Genomic DNA, 27,304 nt, shown 5'->3' with positions numbered 1-27,304 from the left:
AAAATACCACAGGATGGATTTCCCTTTTTGGTGAGGATAATGACACTTTGAGAGTAAATACATGAAGGTTGGATAGTGTCATCTATGCAAGAAATCACTGGGATACTTTGGAGCATAAACTTCAGAGGAGTTTAGGACTTCCTGTTCTAGGTCATTTAAGATTTAAAGAAACAGCTTTGCCTCAGTACATTTTATCAGGTCAAAATGATGCAAGATTTGTCCTCCTTTGCATATTTGTTTCTACTGTAATTTTGCAGTCTTATAATGGTAAACCTGTTTGAAATTGCAGTTGACTTTATTTAATTGCTATTAGTTTGCAGTAGGGCATACTTTTGGTTCTGTTATGACTTTAATTCCCTCCCGGCGTTCTGTTAAGTGATTATCTCAGTGGTTTCAAAGATACTTTTTTGGGGTTTTTTCAGTTACACTTTTGCAATAGGAGAAGAAAATTTGACTACAACAACTTGCTGTGATGAGTTCTGGAAGTTATTCCTTATGATTTTTTTATTTTGAGCATTCATAACGAAAAGTCTTGCTGATTATTGTCATAAAGGAAAACTTTTTCATTTGCAGTTTTTGGTGTAAATATCATTTAATGAATTTGTGACTATTTCCAGACTATTTTTTGCTGCAATAACTTTGACTTTCCAATTCTCTCTTTGTTGCAAAATTTGTTTTTTCTTTTTTCATGCTTTTTGTTCCAGTTGCTGAAACTAACGCAGATTGATGCAATTAAAAAATAAAGATATGCAACATAGCATATTTTTCTTGCAAAAAAAAAGTCTTAGTTATATTTTAAAAAAAGTTATATTTTTTAACTCAATTTCTAGTGAGATTTGTGAATTATCAAAGGCTTTGAAAAGGAAAAAAAAAAGACAAAAGATGATAGCTACACTGTGAGTCTTGGAATTCATAAAATTGTGCACACAGGATTCTCATGCTTTATCTCCAGAAACAAAATAGGAATAGAAATGCAGCATAAATAAAGTCCTGAATGGCATGGAATACTCAGTAAGAAGCATGTAGATTTGGTTTGAAATCTAACTGTATGAAAATGCAGCACAAGGACAGCTGCTGTTGTCTGTTGTAAAACCTCAAGTGACAGTCCAGAATTAAGGGAAATTGGTGATAGAGCATGCAATTTACTGGGGGGAAGGGGGGGGGGGGCACCTTTTCTGACACAGTGTGGTAATTTAGGGTTCAATGTTATCTAAAAAAAAAACCAAAACAAACAACCAAACACTGAGAAAGAATCCAGTGAGAACAGCTAATTATACTTTAATAGTTTTAACTATTTTGTTATGTTGTCATATGTTGTCAATGTTGTCAGCAGAGCTGAAAACTGGTGAAGTGGTGAAGAACATGAGAAATTCTTGTGCTAAATGTAAGCAGTAAAAATAAAATAACAAGGAATAAATTCTGTCTTTTAATGTGTCACTGTATAGCAGACCCCTGTTGATTCTTTGGGAACTGCCTTAGACCTGAGTACTCAGAAGGGACTATTCCTCTGTTAATTTAGCTAATTTGAGGCTCATTGACTAAATCTTTACCGATAATTAATGTAAAGAGATGGTCTGGCATGTGAAGAGCTGCAAAATTTAGTTTGAGAGAGAGAAAACAGGTAATTAGAAACAACACTTTATTTCACATCAGATTGCCTTTGGCATATCTCTCCGTCTCTGATACGTGTCTACAAACTGTTTTTCCACTAAAATCACATAGAATCCATTGAGATATTTCCTTTTTTTTTTTTTAATAGATGAAATATAAAACTTGCCCTTGTGGCAAAGGATTAAAAACTAGACTGTTACACTGGAACAGGGAAGATGCTAAATGTTTGTGACCTGGGAAGTGCTAATCTGTTCAGCTGTTGTACCAGGAAGATCAGCCGTCTGAATTATAACAGTATCTGCCATATAGATCCTCTTGGAAAAAACAACCAAGCGTAATGTGAAATTCAATATAGCTGACTGTAGAAAAATCAGCAAAACTCATTTAGTTCAGAATAACAGGGAAACATAAACAGTGCTTTGTTAGCTCCCGTGCTCATATGTCATTGTAACTGATCAGGCTCGGGAAGAATATGGGAGGGAAATGAAGACAAAGTTCTAACTGTGAATAGCCAGTCAGATGTCAAAATTCAACCTTCGTAATCAAATAGTTTAAAACCACTTATGATGATTTTGAGGAAGATTGAAAAAATCACTTTTGCTTGAGTTAGAATTAGATTTAACAGAGGAATAAAAATAAATAAATAAATCTAGATACATCAATAGGACATTTTGTACCAAACATGCTTCACAGTGAAGACTGTTGGTGGTGTTGGGTTTTCAGCTCTGCAGTTAGAATAGGTTTTATAACATGTGGCTCTTATGATTTTCAATACAGTTATCTAAATCATACAAAGCAGATACAAACAAATCTCATTTAGCTCCAGGGAAGCTGGGAATGCTCCATCCCTGGCGATGTTCAAGGCCAGGTTGGACAGGGCCTTGGGTGACATGGTTTAGTGTGAGGTGTCCCTGCCCATGGCAGGGGGTTGGAACTGGGTGGTCTTAAGGTCCTTTCCAACCCTAACTGTTCTATGATTCTATGATTTGACTTCTACAAACTAACCTTTTGAAAGGTGAAATTTAAAAAGACAGTGGAATTGCATCTTCTGAGAGTGTGGTGAATACCATATATAAAATATGCTGATATTATTTTAAATTTTGAAGAAGAGAGCAAAGTATTTACAGAATAAGCAAATTTCTCAAGAGGAGAAAGTCTGCTAGGAACACCTTGCTTTCAAATTATCAAATTTTTCTCTTCATCAACACTGAGATCTCAAGAAATCTTGCTTCCTTTTTGAATGGGGCTTTGAAGGACTCCTGACTGCAGCTCATCACTTGAAAAGTGACAGTGTAAAGAGGATGAGATGTCATGCCAGGAATGCTGACAAAGCCAGAAAGGTGGGCAGCAAGGCAGCAGTACGCTGCGTGCTTTCCAGCCCCGCTTATAATGTCCTCTATGCAAGTGCTCCTGTAATTGCAATGTTTTTTTTCTTTAAAATAAATAAACCAGCTTGGTTAAATCTGCAATGGAGTGGTATAAGCTTGAGTGATCCTTGACTTCTAAGACCTTTTCCTGCTCATCTGTAGGAACGGATATGTTAAGAAGTAATAACAAAGAAAAATATACATGTGTCTGATATATACCTGACATTTACACTGACCTTTATTTCTTATGCCTAAATAAGTCAGCTTTCTTGTCACCAATGCATTTTAGGTCTTGGATTGTTATTGTTGGTCTGATTAGTTATGGGTTCTCTCTGACCCTGTTGCTTTTTGAATCCTTCTGTGAGATGAAATTGGTTAAACTCTTGCTACTTCCTACATGCCATTTGGAATTATTTTCAAGTGGTAAGAATGGTGAGCACTGCTTGAATACTGCTAGGAGCTATTTAAAATTGCAAAGCCATTTATTTTTTTCTTCTTTTGTGTTTTTTGTCTTTGTTGTTTCTGTGGTGCAGCATAAAGCCTAAATATTGTGGCACAGCTTATGTTTTAATCCGTTATTTCAGTCCTACTTCCTCTCTCTTTGATTTTCTTTAATTCAATATTTTTGTGGTGATTAGACTCGATTGCTTTGGTGAATCCCGATATCTTCTCTCTCTTCCTTCTCTCTCCCCCCACCTTTTTAAGGGGCTCAACATGTGTTCTCTTGTGATATGGGAAGATTTTAATTAGTATTTATATGATCATCCATAATACTTTTGGTCTGTGTGAAGTACAAATCAGTTCATTTGAAAAGCTGCATTGCTCCACAGATTGGAGGGATGTCCTTCTTGTTTGTTCACTGAGGTTATTTTTGGAGTGAGCATTCTAATTTCAAAACTCCTGGATAATATTTAACAGGAAATATGCTTCAGAAATTACTTTAATTCTGGTTTTAATTCTATATAACAGACCCTTAGAAATATTCAGCTTTCTGTTGTGAGGATGCAGAAAATTATATTCGTTTCTAGTTTTGTGTCTATACAGCTGTAAAATAGTGCATAATCAGAGAAAAATGAGACATTGAGAGGACAATCAGGTTTTCAAAGCTCTTTCAAAGGTGTGTTGATTTTAATAAGATATATTATCCAGTCTTGCAAGGCATTTTGAAAAATTATACTGTGTGCATGCTGGTAGCTTAATAAGCTTTGTAAATCTAATTTTATATCGCTTGCTCAGCAAGAGGTAGAATTTAGCTATCAGTCTTATATTCAGAGATCAAAAAACCCTAGATTCAAGCTTGATTTAAGTTTGCCTGGTGTATGGCTTTGTAGAAGTCATCTCTGTTTCTTCTCCCATCTTTTGCTTATCTTATTTATGTAATTGATTTTCTTTTGAAACACTCTGCGGTATTGCATCAGTTGGTTCCATCAATTCCATCATAATTAGGATAGTTATGATCAGTTGGAATGCCTCATACCTCCTATATGTCCAACCCTAAAGGGGATGGTGTCTTTAAGCCTTCTTGAAAGTCCTTCTCCTGCTTGCAATTCAATAGTCCTTTGGGAAGCTCTGGCAGGATATCAAGAGCTTGGAGCAGCTCATGGCTACCTGCCCTCATGTGCCCTGCAGGTGGTCAAAGTTTCTTGTACCACAGAAGAGGAAATTTTGTGATATGCCAGTGTCTGCCACGGTCTGCTCCCAGTTCCATTGTTCACTATGACTTTTTCGTAACTAACCATTTAAACCCAGTTTTGTCATATGCAACCTGAGTGTGGTGTCCCCAGACAGTGATGCTCATCAGAGGGACTTTTATGAGAAGTGGATCTAGGGCATAAGATGAGCTGAAACTTTGAAAAATTGTTAGCTACTAGTGTTTGATCTTATATATAAAACTAAATATTCCGTATCAGAAGAAATCTGGCATGCACAAAGAATTACTTCTTGCAAATATTTAAATGCTAAAAATATGAAATCGTAAAATAATAGTCACAAGAACTCAGAAGAGTAAATCTTGTCAGCTCCAAGCTGCACAAAAAAATGAAAATACCATTTACTGCTTGATTACCAGATTTGTTTTTAATATTAAAAACTTACCACTAAAATAAGTGGTAAAAATTATAAGATTGCTGTCTTTGTTGTGAGTTCATTTTTCAGAAGCTTTTATTTACAGAAAGCTTCTACAAAATTGCAAATTTTTTTTAATGACCTGAAAACCTCAAAATAATTTTTGAATTTGAGTTTAGTGCTATCCTGCAGGAAAGGCAGAACTGATTTCAGTATAAGCTTTCTATGTGTATTCTCTTTTGCTTTTTTTCTCTGACACTTATGCCCTACCTCTCTATATTTTTTTCTGTTTTTCCTGTTCTGTGATTTTCTTCACAGGAAAGGCACAATTTTATACTCACAGCAGAGAAAAATTTTCAGGCCTGAAGTTCTGCAACAAAACAATGCCTTTTTAGCAATATTGAGATTCAGACACACAGCTGTGGAAGAAAATACATTCGCTGTGACACTAATAGGATTATGGTATACACATTCAATTAGATAGTGAATTCTTAATTGCTTAGTTTAGTGCTATGGAGTAATTTAATATATTAAAATAAAAATTTTAAATGTACAGTATTTTAGCTTCATTTTGCAGAAATGAGTGTATTTCACTGATGGCATCTTCCAGGTATGTTCTGTAAAGAGAACTGCAAATCAAGAGGCATGCTGATGCTAGAAGACTGAAGTACTCCCAGTACAGGATAAAGAACCTGGAAAATTCCAAGTACTGTTATCACTACTTTAATCATTCAGGATTTGTTTTCATACTCCCACTGAGGGAGATCCTTCCCCCAAGATGTGGTTGCTTTTCTGGGTTGCCAGAACCAGGTATTTCAGAGAGATGTCCGATTTCTGATATTATATCAAGTCAAGAAGGTGCAGCTGCAATGTGCTTTTGGAGGTTGGCCTTTACTGAGTATAAACTGGCAAAGACAATGCTCTTGCACTTCCCCTTTCAGGCGAAAGATGAACAGTAGGTATTGGCAATAGAGACATTTATTGCACCGGAAATTAATATGATAATTTTACAGAAAATTGTAAGTTAGTTAAGGCAACTTTCTTGACTTGAGCTGCTTTTATTTAAAGAAAAAAAAATTTGAAATAACATGGGAATCTTGTTATGACTTATAACTTTATATAGATAAATCCTTCCGCTGGCAGGTTGAGAAGCAGCTTTAGATTTGAAAAGGTAAAGGTTCTTAATAGCAAAAGGTGTATAAACTATGAAAATACAGTTTGTACTTCTGTTTCTTCTGCGCCTTTTTTTTTCTCTCAAAAAGAAAGACAAGATTTGTTAGACTTGACAGTTCTATTTAGGAATGATTTCATGCCAACTGCAGCTTGGAAAGACATGTTTGTGGGGACCAGTCAGTATTGCATTAGCTGAGCACAGATGGCTTCTGCCACCAGCAAGCTACCAGATAGCCCTCTGTTAAACAGGAATAAGTCAGGTTGGTTCTGTAGAGTTTACCTAAATTTAACTGAGCTTAGACAAGGTCCTCCTAGGAAAGGTTATTGGCATTCATCATCATTCTCTCTGTCCTCCACATTACTGTTTTTTATTACATTGCTCTCGTGGCTTATCTCTCTACTCCTCAATGCCTCTCCTAACTCAAAAAAAAGAAAAAAAAAAAAAACAAAAAACCCACAAACGCAGTTTTGCTGTTCAATGACATTTAGCTTCAAACATAAATTACAGCACAATTGACTACCTTAAACACATTTTATCTTGCTTTTCTATTGGTGTATGGTCTTGTTATGAAACATCAGACCAGTCACTTCAGTTTGTTTTGCTCTTACTTCCCCACGGTAATCTTATTATATCAGTGTGAGCACATAAATTAAACCTCCCTTTCTTCCTATTCTAGCAGGGTAAGTAAATGCATATTCATACTGTCATGCGGGTTTTTCTGCATATTTAAGCTTAAGTTCTAGGAAATTTTTAAAAAGTTAAGTCATATAAAGAGTACCAGTTAAGTATTTTTTTCTTGGCACTTGCTCAGAAGCACTTGTTATATTACACTTCACAAACCACAATATTATGACATTGACCTTACAGTCTACTTACATGACTAATGATTAAAAATAGTAACACCACTATCTTTAAAGCTTGAGTTTTTATAATACCAATTTCCTCCTCCTTTTCATAAAGCTTCTATTAATGTGTCTACAAAGCCTTATATCTGATGTGATCAAAGAAGATAAAGTGACTGTTACCTAATGAAGAATTTGTCCTTTGTCAATCTTCTGGAAGATAAAAGTCTTGGGGTTTTAATTATTTTGTTGTTGTTGGTGTTTAATTAATGCACACAGTTAAGAGGTAACTGTGCTAAGAAAATAGGGACTAGGAGATGATTCTAGGTTTGTAAGATAGGTCAGTGTAAACCTTTATTTTAGTGAATTCTTTGCTGAAACTTTTCAGTCTTTCACTTGTTTTGAATATGCAAACCAGTTTGATGGGCTGTTGCGAAGTTTATGCTGCTTTGTAGGAGAATACTGCTCATTTTATGTAACTGCATAGCTGTACTGGATCGCAATGTTGTGCTTTTCTATAAGTTACATCACTTTTCAAGTTATTTCTTTCTGAAGAAAAGCACAAGACAACTAGCATTTGGAGCTTCATTAAGATTAAGAACTAAATATGACTAATTTTGCAAATGTCCAATAAAAGAAATAGAACAGAGTTTAAGAACACCTGAGGAGAGTACTTCCTTGTGATAAGCTGATGATTACAAAGATCTAGTAAGAATTCAAAATATTCAAAATATTCAAAAATATTCAAAATTGCAATTCTAAATCTAATGGCTTTTCAGACACTGCATAGAACCTTCTTAGGACAGCAATGAACCAGAAAACCTATAGCAGTTGTATAGTATGTGCAATATTTTTACAGCTTAGGGTAAAAGAAAGGCTGCATTCAGGAAACTCTGGCAGCCTACATTTTCTTCTAGTAGTGTTTTTCCACAAAAAATATTAGAGATAAAATATGTCAAATAAAGGCAGACAACTTAAGATAAAAGCCAAGACACTGCTTCTTCGCTTCTAGTCTACATGGGTATGAAATGTGTAGAAGAATACAATGATACCTAAAATCACTAAGGTAATTCTTTATGCCTTCAAAAGTCCATGTATTGAAGATTAACTGAAAGGAGATGTTACATGTCTTCATACTGCAATGAACCTTTCAGACTGGAACTGCTTAGATTTTACTTGTGAGAGTACTGCAAAATGGCACGTTAATAAAAGGTTACATGACTGTTGCTGGATAAGGAACCAATAAAATTAGAGTAACAGATTGTATATTTTTAAGGAAAATCAGAATCTCTTTTTTCTTAAGTGGATGAGTTAGCAAGATAAAGCCTCCATAAGATGCTCATAGGAGTACTTAGTATGACTAATTAATCCCTTCCAATTTAGGCTCTAACTCTGAATGTGAGGCTAAATTCTCTCATTGTAGGTAGTGGTGCTACTTTTTTCTACCATCTAGGCAACCAGGAAAAGGGGTAATGGGTTAAAACTTAAACAGGGGAAGTTTAGATTGGATATAAGGAGGAAATTCTTCCCTGTTAGAGTGGTGAGGCACTGGAATGGGTTGCCCAGGGAGGTTGTGAATGCTCCACCCCTGGCAGTGTTCAAGACCAGCTTGGACAAATCCTCGGGTGGCATGGTTTAGTGTGAGGTGTCCCTGCCCATGGCAGGGGGGTTGGAACTGGATGATCTTAAGGTCCTTTCCAACCCTAACTATTCTATGACTCTAATTGTACATACCTATTAGAAACTGTGTATCTAGGTTTCATATACTCTCCATCCGTTTCTTCATGTATTCTTAAACCAGGGAAATTTGTCATTAATTTATGTGTCTGTGTTATTGCCTTGAGTTGTTTTAGATAATTGCACTAACTTTATTAAAACCTTTCACCATAATTTCTTTTCCACTTTTTATGACCCAGAGATGGCCAAATGTCTTTCTTACCAAAAAGTTGCCTACATGAAAGATGTGTAAGTCTGTAACCTTTCTTTTCTATCGATCCACGCTTAAAAATTGATGATAAATAAACCTAACAAGTATTCTCCATAACAATTCTAATCAAGACAGGAATAAATAAAGCCAGGAGTGGTCTGTACCAATAGATACCTCAGAATAACTGAGATTGGGGCAGGTAGTGGTATAGCAGTCTTTGTATACAAGGGTGCTCCTCTCAGATATTTGAGCATCTAGTTCCTCGGTCTTGGCTCTGTTTTACTTGTCTCTTTTCCTGCCATGGTGCATTGACCTTAAGGGGTTGGAATGCAATGAGACGAAAAGCTCACAGATCGAGATGAAGACAAAACACCCACACAGGGTTTGGCCCTTTCTTGCACATGGTTTCCCAGAGGCACCACCAGCATCACTGATGGCTGCACTGCACCCTGCAGTGGTGCTATGTGGAGCTGGCACACTGCAGCCCTGGCCTCCCCTCACAGAATTCTGTGAAGAAACATTCTTATCAGTAACAAATTGGAAATTAAAATTAGAAGGCAGTTAACAACTAAAGAACCTGTATTAGACTTTGAAGATAATTAAGTACTAAAAGATATCCCAGATTTACTTATGAAAACTTTAAACTTATAATGTAATTTTTTGTGGGCCATTGGCTGACTGGCTGAAAAATAGAAATAGACATTTATATGCAGAGAAGGAAGGTGGCTATTCAAAACCATTTCACCAAAAGTAATAAATAAATGAAAACAACCATTCTCTGAAGAGAAACCTTTGAAATTACTTTAAGTAATAGTAAGAATGAGACTGGTTATATTTTCCTGTAAATGTTGCTGACTGCAGAGTGGAAGGCAATCAAAACATATAAAACAAAGCAGAGTGCTTAAAACAGGTTTGCACAGCTTGAATAAGTTTACTATTCTGGTAATATAATTATATTTGGGGTGCTGACAAAGATCCTGGCTTCAGATATAGTGAAAAAAATTGGATGGGAAGTCAAGAAGTATCTTTTGAAAAGGGAGAGTATTGAGTGTTTACTTAGACAAATAGGCTAAAATCTGCTCCTGACTTCAGTTTTCAGTTTTATATTCCTTTTCCCTGTTTTATTGGTGTGCTTAATTTTGTCAACGTTTCTTAGTTTTACTGGATGCAGTAGCCAAGGTCTGCTTTGTAACAGTTCTCATACTCCTGATTATCTTTTGTTGTTTGTATGCATAATTTTGTCAAAAATGAAATTGGGATTTAGCCTTAAGTGTTCCTGAAAATATGACTGGATAGACTATGATGAACAGAACTTCATCATTATGAACATGATTCTATAACTTTTAAGTTGGGACATTGAAAGCATAGTCAATCTTCTCAGGTTTTCACATAATAAACAGCTGCAGAGCTCTGCAGGTTATTTTTTTTTTGTCAATTTGTTCAAATCTGTCTTTATACTTACCACTTATGTTGTTATAATCAAGTAGAAACCCAGATACTTTCTGAATGTTCAGTTGCAATCTCTTGTTATCAAAAGAATGAATGCAGTACCTTTCAAACATCAGTCAAGTTTTACATGAAAACTAGATAGACTTTCCTGCCTTTCTTTATTGAAAGACTGAAATCTCACTCCTCTGACAGTTAGGCACAATCTAATTTTCCACCCATTTTTTGTGCCAATATTGTCTTTCACTTGAATGCTTCTTTCCTTTGCATGTGTTGTTTTTTTTTTTAAACAACAGTATGTTTTTGTTGTTTTTCTTTGTTGCTTCTTTTATTGTTGTTTTTTCTGGTTTGTGAGCAGTGGGACTTTATGGATTATTTTTGTAGGATTTTTTTGGTTTTTTTTTATTATACAAGATAAGATCTAAGGCAGCTTCTTTTACAAACTAGTCATGTAAGGATAGATGGTCATAACTTTGGTGTTGCAGGCTTTTGTTTTGAAAATACAGTAGAACAGTAGTTTTAAATGCAGCTGCTGACTTAAGCTGTAATGCCTGGAAATTATTGTGCAGAGATTAATCCTTTGTCATCTTAATAAAATGAAACAGAGATCATGTATCTATTCCTATGGGCCTGTCATAGGAATAAAGACTGATTTGAACAAATTGACCGAAAAATAATGGTGATTTTTTTTTGGCCATTGGTTTCAGACACAGTGGTCTTGATAATAATAGCTGAAAATAGATGAAGAGCAAATTATCTTGAATTTGAAAATGAATTTGCTGGAATTTCACAGAGAAATATTACTATTCTTGTGTTTCCCAAAGCAATTAACATAGTTTTGACGAGTCAATATTGACTAAGATAAAGTGTTTTGCTCTAGACCTCTCAGCTCAGAAAAAACATGGACCTATTAGAGTGGTCCAGACGAGGAACACAAAAACGCTCAGAGGGCCAGAGCACCTCTCTTATTGGAGAAGGGATGAGAGGGCTGGACTTGCTTAGCCTGGAGAAAAGAAGGCTCCTGGAAGACATCCCCATGCCCCATCCCTGGGAACACTCAAGGCCGGGCTGGGTGGGGCACTGAGCTATCTGATCTAGTTGAAGGTGTCCTTGCTTACTGCAGTGGGGCTTGAACGAGATGACCTTTAAAGTTCTCTTCCAACCCAAGAATTCTGTGATTCTTTTTCTCAGCAGTTTCCAACTGTATCTAAAACTATCTAGCTTTAATATAGCTCAGTAATAAGACTGCACTTTCCTTCTTATTCCCCATCACATCATATGCAATCCAAAGAATACTACAATGACTTTAGAGTACAGAGTTGAACAAGCCCTGGATATTGAAGGGGCATGTACCCCTAAAGCTTCAGCTGTGCCAGTGCCACATGTATGAGTTGACTTCACATCAGAGTTTGCTTTTAAGCTGTTGAACTATATATCTAGTAAAAAGTAAGGCTTAGGAAAGGCTTGCAAGAACAATTGCTCAAGAAGTGAGGATAAGCAGCGAGAAGAGGTTAGAATGGACTGTGACACTATTTACAAATACTCTATATGAGTAGATAGTGTACTCTTCACAAATACTCCTATTCGCACCCGGCACATTGGATTATAAAAGTGGAATGTATTTATAAGCATAACAAAATACAGGCAGATGTGATAATAAGCTATCCATTTTAATAAGGGATTAGAATTCTGACCTAATTCTTTCCCAGTAGGCTTTATCACTAACTTATAAATAACTTACAGGTATAAGCATGGCAATGAAGAATAAATTAACAGTATAAACAGAATACTCAGAGATTTCCAGCCCTGCTGCTGCCACTTTTCTCAGGGAAAGACTGGAAGAGAGTGATATTAGCGTTTGCTCTCAGGTTCATTTTCTGTCTGGCTTAACTCCATTAAAGACTTGAGTCTGGGGATGCATAGGGTAGGTGAATATGAGAGCTGTGTCTCTGATCTGTTTATTGCTGTGTTTTACTGATTTGCTTTACTGCAGGTACAGCATGCACTTACAATCTCATTTGGCCTTTTCTATTATCTAAGACGTTTCGGCATGCTCTGCCCTAGCAGCTGATTAAGTTTTGGTACCTCACTGTGATTTTACATTGCAAGCAGATTGGAAAGTTGAGATATACAGTATAGTCTTTCTTGCCACTTTTTATTAGTAAAGGAAGTACAAACAAATCTTCAGGTGCCTATATCGGCTTTACATTCAACAAATGCTTTTGTTCATTGGGATGTGAGTGTGCATATGTGTATATGTATCTGTTTATATAAGACCGTGTTTGTTGTTGTTTCCATATCTTATTAGAAAATCTGGAGAACTGCCAAAGTTACCTAACATAGTACTTCATAACGTTATCACTGAGCAAATGTATTTAATATGTCTAATGTGTTCTAACCTTCAAACAACAACAAAAAAATGCCGTTAGCTGAGCATTAGGTGATATGTCAGTTACACCGCGATAGTTCTGTATGTGCCCACTCTAAATGTGCTTGAAAAAAGTAAAAAAAACAAAAACAAAACCCAAAACACCCAAATGGTCACATGATTAGTCTTCAATTTATAGGTGGTCTTTTTCCTCTTACACTTTAGTAATTTTTTTCTTCAGGGAATCTGGCATTTTCAAGTTGCCACAGGGTATCTTTATTTGAATGTACATCTTCCTCTTTTGCTTAGGTTGAAAATCTGCTCTGAGCTTAGTCCAAAAGAATGGGCTGAGAGTGATATCCTTGGCAAGGTTTGATTGCAGCACCTATGTTTTTTTTCCTTACTCTTTGCTCACTGTGATAGCGAACTAATGAATACACTCCTCTTTTTGTTCATACAGCTTGAAGTTGAGATCACTGATGTAAATGGGAAAATCATTGATGGTCCAGTCCGCCTAGAAGTTTTAGTTATTGATCAAAATGATAACAAGCCATTGTTTAAAGATGGACCCTACGTTGGCCATGTCATGGAGGGATCCCCCACAGGTAAGTCTATGCCAATCATATTTCTGCAAATAATGGCTGAGCAAATTCTGTATTGATAAATGCACTGTTTTCATATTGTACAACTTTTCTTGCTGATTTTGTGGCTCACTGAATCCTTCCCCCATCTAAAGAGGTGGGAGCAGCCCTTTAGAACAGCAGATAATGATTTTTGAGAAACAGTCAAGTCTCTGGAGTCAAAAAAGAAAGATAGGTTAAAAAAAAAAGTAAAGTAACACAGTTTGGAATGAAAGTTTCAATTTAGGTTTACACATCTGCAATCAAGGAAGACAGCCCCTGGGATATGATTAAGATTCAGCCCAAATAGTATTCCTATATAATAATAGGAATAAATGGAAAGCACATTATGGATATGCTAATATTGTAGGGAAAATTGAAATACTGGACAATGTTACTTGTGTAAGTGCAGATACAACAATTGCAACAAAATAAAAACACACTTTGGGAATTAATAGTGAAAGTGTTCTGATTAAATTCATTCTTGATTTTGTCTGATGATGAAATTCTGTAAGTATAAGGTATTGTTCCAAATTTCAGTTTGAGTACGACCATCCTAGCTAAACTCTCCCTGCAGATGAAGGCTGAATTAGTTTTCTTCAGCTGTTATCCTCAGCTGCTGTGCAATTTTGTGGTGAGTTATTAAACAGCTGTTGCATTCTATTGAAGTGGTACCTTCATCGCATTCATAAAAGATAATTGTATTATGTTATGGAGAATGTGGATCTTAGTGAAAGAAATCGAAACCAGTAGAAGCTCCTGTTCATATCAGTGGAGTGACAGTGATCTAATAGAGATCAGAGTTCTGGGTTATGTATTTGTAACATATATATCACTGAACACAAAGCCCTATCCTTCTTAAACAGTTGAAGCTGTGAGCGCCGACATAGGGTTTTGGTTGTATGGCTATTCTGGAATATTTTGAAATGAAAATGGAATCAAAGTATATTATGTTTTTATGAATATTTAATATTCATAGAAGCTTAATGTGGTGACATGTGCTTTGTTTACTCTGAACAAGGATAGACATTACCTTTCACTTCTTTGTATTATATATTCATAGGACTAGATGCTATTCTTTGTCATTATTTTATTATTTATGTAGTTTCTAGAAATCATGTAGCCTTTTTAGTGAGTTTCTCATTTTCACATATAGTTGCCATTGTTTGTTTGAAAAGCTGTAGGTAGGAAATGCATTATGCGCTGCTCCATCAGGTTCAAAACAATTTTCAGGTAAATGTTCATTTACTGTACTTGTGACAAGCATGCAATGAACCTATTGACAGTCTTTTAATTCAAACAAGAAATGTATTTTGTGAGTAAGGCTGCAAGTGGAACACTCTTTTCTGCTGTAGGTCTCTAGTGCATTCTTAATTTATTTCAGGTATCAATCCCTTATTCACAATTCAAAACAAACTTCTTAGATTGTCCCACTTCCCATTTCCCCTGTAACAAGAGTTCTGTAATTAACTGAGATCATATTGCTAAACAAGATGTCAGAGATTCTTTTGCACAGTTAATACTATGTAGCAGAATGTGACTATCTAATCAGATCAAGGGTCCTACTTTATGGTTTGAACTAGAGCAGCATCTTGTCATGATCACTTAGATACACATTCCTAAACTCTGAGTAGGATGGTGTAGCTTAGATTGACAGCCCCTAAATCCGGTATTTTTGTAAAGGAAGTGGTCTCAAACAACTCAAACACTGCAGTGTTTAAGCTTTACCCAAATGGTAGTATATGAACACTGTGTATGAGCTATGAGCCCCTGCAAGTCTTTCAGTGGTCTCATCTCTCTCCAAAACAAAAGTTTACACTGCTTATACATCACATGCCTTTCCCAAACAATATTTAGTCTAACATTTAGCTTTCACTGTTAATTACAGGTTATGGGACAATATTTAACCATTATCTGTTATATGTTCTTTCTTTACTTAAACTCTATACTAAGTTTCTTTTCTCTGCCTAGTTGCTTTTGTTGTTTTTTCTTTTTATTTGTTTGGTTTAAACTGGCAGTTCTTTATTTTTGTTCATCTATAAACTATCCTTGCTTTTCCTTTTTTTTTTCACTTCTTTTGCTCAAGTTTATGCTTCGGATTTAAGAGAAATGTTTCTCAGTCCAACTTCCAGTGACGACTTCTGTAATTGTTTTCATCCATTTTCATTTGGTGTACTTCAGTATTTATCCATGTCACATCTTGATTGCATTGCCTGTTAGTTAAAGTTTGAATGTATTTTTTTTCAACTTTATCTTTTCTTTTCCTCTCCCTTTTTCCCCCAGGGTTTCATCACATCAAATCCATAACCTCATTTTCCTGGTGTCAAGAGCACCACTACCTTCAAAATTATTTTGCACAAAAGTGAACCTGTAGAATCAGTGTTAGCTAGAATCTGTCACAGTTCTCTATGCAGAAGTCATCCAGTCAACCAAGGTTTCGTGTCGTTTACAGCTGTTTTCCATAGTTCTTCAAATTTTATGGCATATATCTTAAAACTGTTCACCAGGTTCTGCTCTCTTGCTGCTCCAATCAATAGCTGCACTGCACAGCTTGGTAGAAATCTTTAAGTGTGTGTGTGTTTGCGTGTATGATTCCTGATTCCTTCTTTTTTGTGTTAAAATTGTTGTGTTGCTTTTTTGAAGTTCCAAAAGGTAGCCTTTGCATACATAACCCTATTTCTTATCACAGCCACCTTCGTCTTCATTCAAGTTTTGAGTCAAACCCATTCTCTGAAAGATACTTCTGGTGAAAAAAAAAAAAATGCTTATATGGGTATCTTGGATTTGTCTTCATGATTCAAAATGTAAATGTCCATGTATTGTTATAATTCAGTGATGAGAGATGTATAATTATGTACAGAATGATATAAATATAATGGACTGTGAAACCTGCCTGAAGGATTCTGAGGCCTTGTAGAAGGGTGCAGATGATGCTGTTATCTTTCTTTATTGCTGGCTTCCTGTGTTTTCCCGTGAGGCCATAATTTTGGTAGTCAAAACCCAATGGAATTTTCTAGTGACATTCCACCTATTTATTGACTCTAAAATTGCACCTACACATTGTCTGCTACTCTTGAGAAATACCAGAAATTTACTAAGAAATAAAACTTGGAGAAAGTTAGCATCAAAAATTTAAATACATAAACCTTAATTTTAATATTCAAGAGAATGTTCATGTTGAAATTCCTTGGTGTTGCTATAAAACACACATTCCAGCTTTTTACTTTCTTCCAAAACCACTTTTTTTCCTCAACGATTGGAAGGTTTAGTTCCTTGGTTAGGGACAGACAGAGAAGTTGAAGGGAAATGCTGGGCCAAGTCCCTTGTAAGGATCCTCCTTTCTCTGCCCTTGGAGACAAGTACAACTAGAAGAAAACAAAAAGATCCCAAGGAAACAGCATGTAGTTTTTGTATTTATTTAATCTGTCAAATAATAAAAAAAAGAATTGTTTGTGCATAGTCCCAGTGAGGATGTATTTTGGTGGTGTTTCAATGCATTTTCTCTATTACTAAGGCCATTTGCTTTTTTTAGTGGGACTTTTGAACTTGGAGTGAACACCACTGCTTTTTTTGGACATGCTCAATTTGTACATTTTACTACAGACGCAAAAACCTGGGCATAATTACTGAGAAGATAAATCTGTATTTGCATTACATGAATAAACATTCATCTGAATTTCAAGCTGAGGCTCACCACAGATTCTAATTAATGACAAAAATATGTAATATGATAACGTATTTCTTTCCTGATATATCTTTCCTGGAGAAATTTCATGGCAGTTAAAGTTAATTGTTTTTTTCATGGAAAATTGCCATATTCCTAGAAATAGCCTAGAATCAAATTCTAACAAAAGCACACTCAAATGTGTACTTAAAGTATATACTTAAAGTGACCATAGCTGTTTCCAGATCTAGGAGGTGTTTTCCCAGACAAACTGCAAAACCTGAAGATATTTATTAAATAAAAAAGAAGGGGGGGGGGGGGGGAAGAGAAGCAGGGGAAGGTTAAAAAAAGAAGTAGAGAAATAGTTTGAATTTATGGAATGAATTTCTTTTGTAATTTCTTTGTGAGACTGAAATCAGCATAGATAGACCAGGAAAATAACATCTGAGCCTTATTCAGTGACACCTATGCAATTTTTCCCTAACTGTAATGGGTTTTGTGTTAACTGTACGGCTGATTTCTCACAGTGTTGTTTTCTAGGTTATGACCCACTTTATTTCCTATAGATCTTGGATGTATCCAGCTGCCAGATCTAGGGTTTAGGATGTGTCCTGCTGCAGACTTACCTCAGTACATTAGTGAGGATGACTCTAATCTTACAGATTACATAGGCAGGCAGAAACATTTGGATGTCTCACTCTTTAAAGGCTGGCAAATGAAGGCTGGTTAAATGAACTTGGCAGCCCTCTCATTTCACTTGCTGGAGGTGTTTAACAGAAATTATTTTAAACACATTTGACATTATGTGACTTGTAACAATATGTTGCAAGCCCAGTGGGTTAAAATCTTAACTGAAGTGGTTGAGAAAATTGTTTGAGAATTGCATTTTATAGAGTAACTTGTTTTCCATGATGCACAATAGCCTGAACCCACTGTGATCCAGCCAAGGAGCCCTAAACCAAGACTGATAGATGTTTATAAAAAATTACTGGAAATAAGGGAATATTTGAAGGCAGAGAGGAAACAGAAGGAATTAAGATGAATAAGATAAAGAGTTGTTCAGTATCATAAAATAGTAATTTGTAAAAATGGATAAAGGACGAGGAAGGGTCTGAAGCACTAATTGTTGATTGCCATGCATTGCGCATGGCTGAGATTTGGATAAATGAAAACTTGTTCTAAAGATGGTGCCTTCTTAATCAAAAACAAGAAGCCAGGATGTATTTTGTTTGTTTGGTTGGTTGGTTTTTTTTTTGGGGGGGAGGCATTGTGTTTTTTTGTTTCTTTGTTTATATGCTTAACCTTTTGCAACAGCAAAAAAGATTACTATTTAAATTAATATAAATGAGACTGGATGTGATAGATGAGAAAGAACCAGGAAAGGTAAACTGCAAGTAGTCTGCCTTAGGTAAGTGGCAAGGATAGATAAGGTATTTCTGATATGCACTTGTCATCTCTAAGACATTTCAGATCCTATGGTAGTATTTTCTGGGCTGTGTTGGGTTTTTTTGTTCCTCATAATTCCTGATGGCTTATGGAATAAGAAGCTGTAAAATGAATAAAATTGGGTTGAATTTGGTGAGTTTTCCAAGCCTTAATGAGGCTGTGGCCTAGGAAGGCTCTGAGATAAAGGAAGTAAAATAATACAGAAAAGTCTGTCTTTGAAAAAAAAAGAAAAAAGGCTTTTTCACAAACCTCTTCCCCAGTCCTCCACTGCTGGAGATGGAATGCTGGGCTTTGTGTGTAGCTCAGCCTAGCAGTTTTTAATTTCTGTGTACAAATATGTGTAGTTTTATACGTACTTTAAAAATTGTCAGTAACAAAGTTTCAGCAATGTTGTGATTGATCATCTTCATTTCAGCAAAAAATGTACTCTCTGCCTTGAAGGTTTTGTAATCTAGCCTGTAAATGTAAACTAGGTATGAACTAGGGAGAAACATCTGTAATGCCAATATTTCATTTCTCAAACAGAAGCCAGTTGGCTAATTATGCACAGCTGCTCAATATATCTCAGTAGGAATTTATTCTCAAATCTCTGTGGGACAAAACGTAGCTGTATAAGAATATGGTATAGTGTGTGTGTTGGTAGTATGCATATTTTCATACATATATGTGCACAAGATATGTATAAGTAACAGAAAGATGCACATATACAGCCACACAAATACTTACCTTTTAGTAGGACCTAGGGATCCTGGAACGTTCTAATTACATTATATGCATGATGAAAAGATACATATTTATTAATAGTATATCGTATTATGGCAGAGAAAGATGTACATCCAGTTTAATCTGCCCATGTTTTTCCGAAGTTGAGAGGAACAGCCCATTAAAGTATCATCCAGTAATTACCAGGTGTCCAGCCATGCAAGTGCAGTTAAACCAGCACATTTTGAGGAAATTAAAATAATCTCATGTGTAGCAATTAGCAGTTCACTCAAATTGAGTATGTGATGTGATTGGAAGCAGGAGTCTGCAATTCACTCCAGGGTTCAATTATTCTTGATTTTCAGCAGAAACAGGTTAGACTCAGGCTCCAGATCAGTTTGGGTGCACAGGTCAGAATTAGAGGCCTGTTTGGGCGGAATAGAAATGATGAGCCACTCTCTTCTTCAGCCCCATACAGAAAATTCCCTTTGATTTTGTTCTTTCTACTGCTCAGCTGATTTGTTTGCTCACTGTCCCTCCTGCTGAAATGAGCTTTCATCTGCTTTTTTGTAGTTACATGCAATGATATACCAAAAATTAGTCTTAAGGCCAGATCAGCATTAATGCCTAATGCTAAAGGCCATAAAAACATCATGGTGTCTTTACCCTGGACATTTCATGTAGTATTCACATTCCACACACAAAATAGTGGAAGCAATGATGGTTAACTTATTCAGCAATTTTTGCATTATAGCCCAGGTTCATTAAATAAAAATAAGCATCTTTCTTAATTAAAGAACAAGTGAATTTTCTAAAAAATGCTGGAGTCCTTGTTGGGTACTGAAAAACAAGGTCTGTGAAAACAAGGTTTGTGTAATTCTGTATGTAATTCTTTACCAAAGGAAATTTGTGCCTTAATAAATTTACCAGGGGCTTTATACCTGTTTTATGTATCTGCTCTGCCCTCTTAGAAAACAGAAGGGTGACCTTTAAAGACTGAAGTAGTCTGGACACATGAGACAACCTCATCTATACAATCAATAAATTGAAAGATACTGCAGAGCCAGGAAAATGTTGTCTGGAAAAAAATACATCAGTGTGAGGTGTCCTGCGGAGTGCTACTGCAGTTCACTTGATAGGTTTTGTTAGTGGAATAAAACCTCGGTTTGTGTCGATATACTTGTAAATCCCCATTCCTGGCTATTGTCTTCCCATCACACATTTGCAGGCCAGAAGCCTTGAAGGTTATATGGCCAGTTGTGCTTTAAGTCAGTAGATTGGCAGCATCAGCACCACTATATTTCGTCCATGAAAACCTTATTGCTGCAGAATGGCAGGATTATTTATTCCCTTGCAGGTTAGTCTGATTATTTTTCCCAATATAATTTGAAAGATATTATCTGATAAATAGTGTCTTTAAAAAGAGACGGAAAAGAGGTGTTATTTTTAAACTGTGGGTTCATTTTTTTCTTTCCCTTTTTCTCCCATTTCTCCCTTTATTTCATGCCCTCACATTCTTTCTTTTCCCGTCATTAAATACAGTGCTTGGGGTTTAAATTACAATCTGTAGTCCCATGAAGTCAAAGGATAGTCGTACATAACATTTGGAAAACTGAAAGCAATGACAGTAGGAAAGGAAACCTTAATGAGAGTGACTGAACAGTAAAAAGGAAATGGAAGAAATAATGATAGGTAATCTATTTTTTTATAGTATAAAGGTTTTTTTCTTGACAGAAATATTCAAAATAGCTCACTTGTCTTGGGTATGCAAAACTTCTAGAAAATGTAGCTTCTTGATCTCTTTATTCAGATACATCTTTTAAGTACAGAAAATGTCCACCTTTGCATGCATCTATTATTTGCACACATAGCTGCACTAAGTGCAAGCATATTTCTGAGCATCAGCTTTCCATGGCTGTCCACCAAAAATAGTTCAGGAATTACATTTATTCTTGGAAATCAAGTCCTGTTAACAGGCAACTCTAACATGCTTGAAGGCTTTCAAGTAAGTAAGAAAGATTTTAAAAATGGCACTTTTTGGGTATCTCAGGAATACTCTGGTAAAGTTAAAAAGCTTATTATAGGGTTTCGGGGTGGGGGGGCTGGAAGTTGCTGTCAACTGGCATGTAATATATACAAAGAATGCGTGACTGAGTTAGAATCACACATAAGAAATGAGATTGGTTTTAGGTGAAATCTCACAGTTCCCATCCATCTTCTGCTGGTGCATTTTGGAAACTGCCAGTAGAAACGTCTTTTAAATAGGAATTTGAGAAAATATTAAGAGATACATATTCGAGACAGTAATTTTTCACATTACAAATGTAGCTCATCTATATTATGTTTTAAACATACAGAAGTAAAATGTGGTTATAATTATTGTAGTTATCATCAAAAGGATATTCTACAATTTTTATGTGGTTCTAATACTATTTCATAAAATTCTAAACCTATAAGGGGAAACCAACCAAACAAAAGAAGTAGCAACAAAAAACCCTATAATGATCACTTATCTGTCAATCACTTGAGTTTAAATTCCCTTTGCTCATTTAAAAAGTGTTGTAATTTCTCCAGGGTTTAAAATATGATGACCACTGTGTCACAGAATGACACAAAGGGTTATTCTGAAGGTGTCTGATGACTGAAAATCTTAATTATATTCACCTGAAGTAGCTGAGAAGCAACTGGATAGGAGGGCCATATTCTAGTTCTGAATATATTCACTGGGGTATTAAAAATGTTTTTCATGTTTTATGTCTTTCATGTCTTATAGAAAGGTGGAAAACCATGCAAAAGATAGTGTGCTGGAATTTAGAAACCATTCACGTTTAGCAACTGCTACTGCAAAGGTGATTTTATTGAACATCAAATGTATACAATAAACAGATGCCAGAAATAACACATTTGAAGCCACTGTACATATATATTTGTTTTCTAACTATAAATGACTGGGATAACAGACAATGAAGGCCTATTTGAAAAATATTTTAAGAGTTTGAAATTTGGCTCTGTTTTTGAATTCCTGTTTAAAGCAAAATTGTCCTTGAAGGAAATTACATAAATGAGTATAAATTAATTCAGCTTTAAAGTAATATTAAAGCAATTGATAAGAAAAAGTCAAAGTGAAACAGTTTTCAGTGGTTGCCTTTTAACACTATGAGTTGTTTTTTTCTGATTTTCTCTTTCTAAAAGCTATGGAGAAATTCACCTAGTCTTTCAAAATGTTTCGCTAGTAACAGAAGTGCAACAGAACTATAAATTTTGGTACCAAAAAATCTGTAATAATTGTTCTTCACACTTTTTTCTAGGAGTTTTTATCTTGATTATTATCTCTATGTCTCTACAACACTGTAGGTCAAGTCACAGTGTAAGAAAAGCAAGAGTTGGGGAATGGTTGGTGTAGTCTTCAGATGTATTAACTTACCTGAGAGCACTGTGATACAACTGTTCCTCCCTTAAGTATTCAGCTCTTCTTTTGGGTGATCTGCTGCCATGCTTGTATTTGAATCTGATTCCTTCCCTAATTATTGACCAAAAGTATAAGTGCCCTTATTATCTGGAATTGTGTATCCCATCATAGTAAGCAAGTAAAAGACAGCGCATGATACACACTGATGCATGACTGTCAGTAAAATATTCCTCACATCTCAATTTTTCAACTAACTGGCCATATGAGTACACCAAGGTTCAGCACCCACTTTCAGAAATAGGGATCATCAGCTTCTTTTTAGTTCGTAACACTAGGTCAACTTCCAAATTCTTCTCAGAAGTGATTGTTTGTAGCCAATAAGAGTAAAAAAACCCAATCAAAACAACATGACTGATTATCTCACTTTTCTCACGTAGCTAATGAAATATTTGGAGTATAGTTATTTCGCTATCAATCACTGACGTTCATGGCTGTTTATCTAGTAAAGCCTTTATCATCATCATGACCTTAATGTAGTATCAGTACAAATGAATTGCCTGCCTGCTTCTTAGGCAGATAGCTGACAACAAAAAATGGGGAGCTAGGATTTTACGTAGTCAGGCAGGAACAAGAATATTCTTTTCATTTACTTGCAGTGCATGCATTCTCCATGGAGAAAATGGGAATACTGCCATTCACGGACAACATGATTTCTGGCTGTTTGTGGACAGGGATACTATAAGCATCTCAGTTCTCACAGCATTAGTATATGTACCTCTGACTTTCATATACTGAAGCGTCAGGGACTTGGGACTAAGACTTATGTAAATCCAGTTTGGAAAGAATTCCTTTGACTGTATTTTAGAAGTAGATGTGCTGCCCCTTTGTCTCCCAGCAACTTAGACAAAAATGAATGGCAAAGATTTTCTTCATGGTTTTCCAGAAAAATGAAAAATTAAGGGATATTGCAGTTTTTAGATGGAAATTGTATGACTTCATTTGCAGATTTTAAGTTTTGTAAAACAAATCAACACTATGAAGGCAAAATATTTTTTTATTCAAAACTAAAAAATAATTTGGTTAAAATCTTTTAGCTGATTTTTCCGCAATCCTTACTTATTATATTTACAAACTACTTGTACTTTAAAAATGGATAGTATGATGTTTATGCTAAGAATTATCATGTTGGTGAAGGTAATGTGTGTGTATTTTTGGACAGCTCTGTCTCAGCTTCAGTTTCCTCTGTGGAACACCTCAGAGGAAAGCAGAATATGACGATTATTTTAAAAGAAAGTAGTACATTCTATTTCTAATGTCTTTTCATTTTAAACATCAAAAACATTGCTATGAACCTTGTCAAGGAAATTTATTTTTAATGTGGTTTTGAAATTGAGAGATGCTCCTTAGGACAAAGCTATTTTAATTGATGAAATAATTTGTGATACACTGCAGTTTGTCCATGGGGTCATATATGCATCATGTATTATCTTCCAGCCTACCTGATGGTGTAATTTTATTAAGTACACAGGCAAACAGTGTTTCTTGTCCTCACTGCTTTAGGCTTTACAAGGTCAGATTACACTTGATCTTGAAGAGACAGGTAAAATATTTGTTTTTCACAGATTGGGGGGCCCAAAAAAAAACCCTAAACCAAACCAAAAAACACAGCAGCCCCAAAAAAGACAACTCTGCAAATTCAGTTTCTCAAAACTTGTTCCTTTTCTTAGATGAAGATATGTTTTGTTGCTCCAAGCTGTAGTTGCACACCTGTAGTGACATACAGCTCTGTTGTGCTTTGAAAATATTGCCAGTGTCTCAGTGTGTTTTTACAATCTGAATTACATGTTGCTTGATTAAGTGCTTGAACAATCTTTTGTTTTTACCATTGCCAATTATAAATGCAGTATCTTTCTTAAAGGAGTTTTTAGTTTTTTAAGATGCTGTTATTTAAAAATATTTCATCTGCTATTTCTTGCCATCAACACTGTGCTCCTGTAGTGTATCTGAGAAGTTTGGGGGAGGCATCTGAAACACTCAGGTTAAAGGGTGTTTTAATGAATGATCTCTTTGTGGTTTCCCATTAAATGACAATTCTTTGTGTCAGCTGAGATTGGCATATTGTGAAATCAATGGGGTAGGAATATCAATGAAATACATGCAGGCTTGTCATTACTAAAAACCGATGTGCTACAGATCCAAGCCTTTGGAAGCAAAATTTGCAACCGTTGTTATTTAACATAGCAAAAAAGGAGAGAAAAAAAAATCATTCTTGCTGCATCGCCACACCTTTAATTGAGAATATGGAGATAATGTAGGTCTGGTTCTGCTGATAGAATGTACACTAATTTCAGGGCATCAGCATCTCAGCTGGATTCTGTTCAGGACTTTTCTTTCAAAATTTAATTCACTACCTTAACTTTCTTTTTTATTATGTTGCCTGAACCATTAATTAATGTCAGTGATTTTGTAGTTTGAATTCTTTAGCACCTGCAGCACCTTTGCTGGGAACCTTCATAACAAAGTACTGCTACCCAAAGCACTCTAGTAAACTCTCTGATTCAGCACCTAGGTAGCATTTTTCACTCTTCAGAAAGCTCTCCTCTGGGGTAGAGCACCAATTATAAAAATGCAATCACAGCAGTTGCATGATATTAAAATAAAACTTATGCAGTAGCATATAATAGCAAATCAAACTATTAAACAATATGGTGCTCCTTTCTATATGCAAGAATAGGTTGTTACTCCCACAGGCTATGTTAAGTGCCACAGTCAGAAGAACTGTAAACGTTTGCAGGATTGGGCTGGTTTTGAGCAAGCCCTGGAATGAAGCCAGAGTGAATGTAAGATGAGTAAGCATCCTGCTGATCTGTTTCAATTGAACTTGCTTTAGATTCTTTCACCAAGAGATATCAGTTCATTGTTTTCAAACAGAAAACTGGTATCTAGGTACTTGGAATCCAGGATGTGCATTACACTCAGATATAATAATGGTAGTACCGGCAGAAACTAAGTGGTTTAAAGCTTTTGTCTCACACATTCTGCAATAGTTATATGAATAAGTATTAGAACTACTCAGACAAATCCTATGAGAAATGAAGCTCATACCCTGAAGCCACTGAGAGTTTCTGGTCATTAAACAGTGGCCAAAAGTTGAATGGGTAGTCATATAAACCAAAAAAAAAAGTCAATAACACCCAAAGAATTAGGTTAAAGGAGGTGTACTGATGTACTAAAATGTCTATGGTGTAGGTATGAGTAAATGGGTTTTTCACTGCCTATTATCACTTCTGTATAGGAGTAACTTTTGCAATGTTGACAAAACAAATTTTAGTTTAGAGAGCAAAGTTTATGACAGATTTAACAAAGATGCTATGGGCACTGTTGTCATTATGTCGACTTTTTGTGCAGATGGGGCAAGTGGTCCTAATAGCTGGTTGGGTGCAATTTGTCTTAGGAGTTCAGTTCCCAGATGCAGCAGGGAAGGGCCATTGCTATGGAAAACCAAAGCCAATAGAGGCATGTCAGCATTTATTAGCAAACAGTGTAATGGGTCATGAAATTGCATACATTATGGTTTGGATACACTTGCAAGCATTGTTTTGCACACTTTCAATTTAAACAGTTTTGCCTTCTTGATTTTAGGCTGAATTCTATCATAGTTTCTGTTATCAAAAACCTACTCAAAATAAGTATGTGACAAAAAGATAGACATGTCTCTTGGGCTTGTTGTCATCTTGCTTATTTGGCAGTTTAATTTTGGGAGGTTACACTTTCAGCAGTCTTGGTATATGCTGGAGGCTTACTAAATGAGAACTAAGGAACTGAATATTTCTACATATTTTCTTAGACATGGGAAAAAGTTAAGGGCATTTACCTTTGCTAATTCAGATAATAATTTATCTACCCTTTGGACTCTTATTTTCTTATTATTACAGCTGTACCCAAGAAGGTTGAAATTTTCAGCTTCAGGCTTCATTGCTATTGAATAAAGTTTTAACTAATTTCTCTTTTTTAATCTTTTTTCTTTTCCTTTTTTTTTTCTCCTTAAATCTGAAGAATCCTTTTAGTAGCAAGCAAGCAAGAAAGCAAATCTTTCCATTTTCCCCTTTTCTTGGTTTCCAGATTACAATTTGTCTCTCAGTTTCTTTACAGGTAGTTATTCACAACCAGAAGGTGCAGGTAAAGGACATCAAAAATTCAGAATGTTTTCCTCAGTCACTGTCTCTATTAAACCAGGAGTTGAAGTGTCATTTTAGCATACACTTCAGTCCCCTGTGAACAGATAAGCCCATGCAATGCTCAGAGAAGCCCCTGCACAGAAGTATTTAGAGATGCTGATTGCTGGGTCCTAAAATATGGGAACCATTTGCCAAGGAACCTTTGTTTTGTATGGTTTACAGCTGAATGTAGATATCTCTTTCTTAAATGGAACTAAATGAAATTTCCTGGTAAAGGCAAGGATTATTTTCCCAAGCCTTATCCAGAGAGGGATGCTGTACTGCACTGACTGTGGCAGGGAGTTTGTTCCTTCCCGCCATGGCTCTGTGTTAAATATACTGTTGCATATAAAGTGTCATGATATTTTCTCATCACTGGTACTTGTATTACACTGTGTTACTTTGGCCTGTCCTGAGGGTTTTAAACAACGTGTGCTAGAGAAAAAA

General features: G+C 35.6%; 1 protein-coding gene across 5 annotated transcripts in view; it reads left to right on the top strand.

The window, feature by feature from the left end:
• CDH13 (cadherin 13) overlaps positions 1–27,304 on the top strand; it is a 793,216-nt gene that overhangs the window by 272,284 nt on the left and 493,628 nt on the right. For all 5 annotated transcript variants that reach the window (XR_009747137.1, XR_009747138.1, XM_061475030.1 and 2 more), the window contains exon 6: positions 13,260–13,404. Coding sequence is in view for 3 of the 5 variants with exons in the window: in XM_061475030.1 (XP_061331014.1) it covers positions 13,260–13,404 (145 nt within the window). In the remaining 2 variants the exon portion in view is untranslated. The remainder of the gene's footprint in view (positions 1–13,259; positions 13,405–27,304) is intronic.

Source organism: Pezoporus flaviventris, unplaced genomic scaffold, assembly GCF_033815535.1.
Source record: "Pezoporus flaviventris isolate CSIRO_AGI_PZ_B2104156 unplaced genomic scaffold, CSIRO_AGI_Pfla_v1 ptg000082l, whole genome shotgun sequence".
NCBI lineage: Eukaryota > Metazoa > Chordata > Aves > Psittaciformes > Psittacidae > Pezoporus > Pezoporus flaviventris.
The sequence above is the reverse complement of the archived record's forward strand: the minus strand, read 5'-3'. Positions and strand labels throughout refer to the sequence as shown.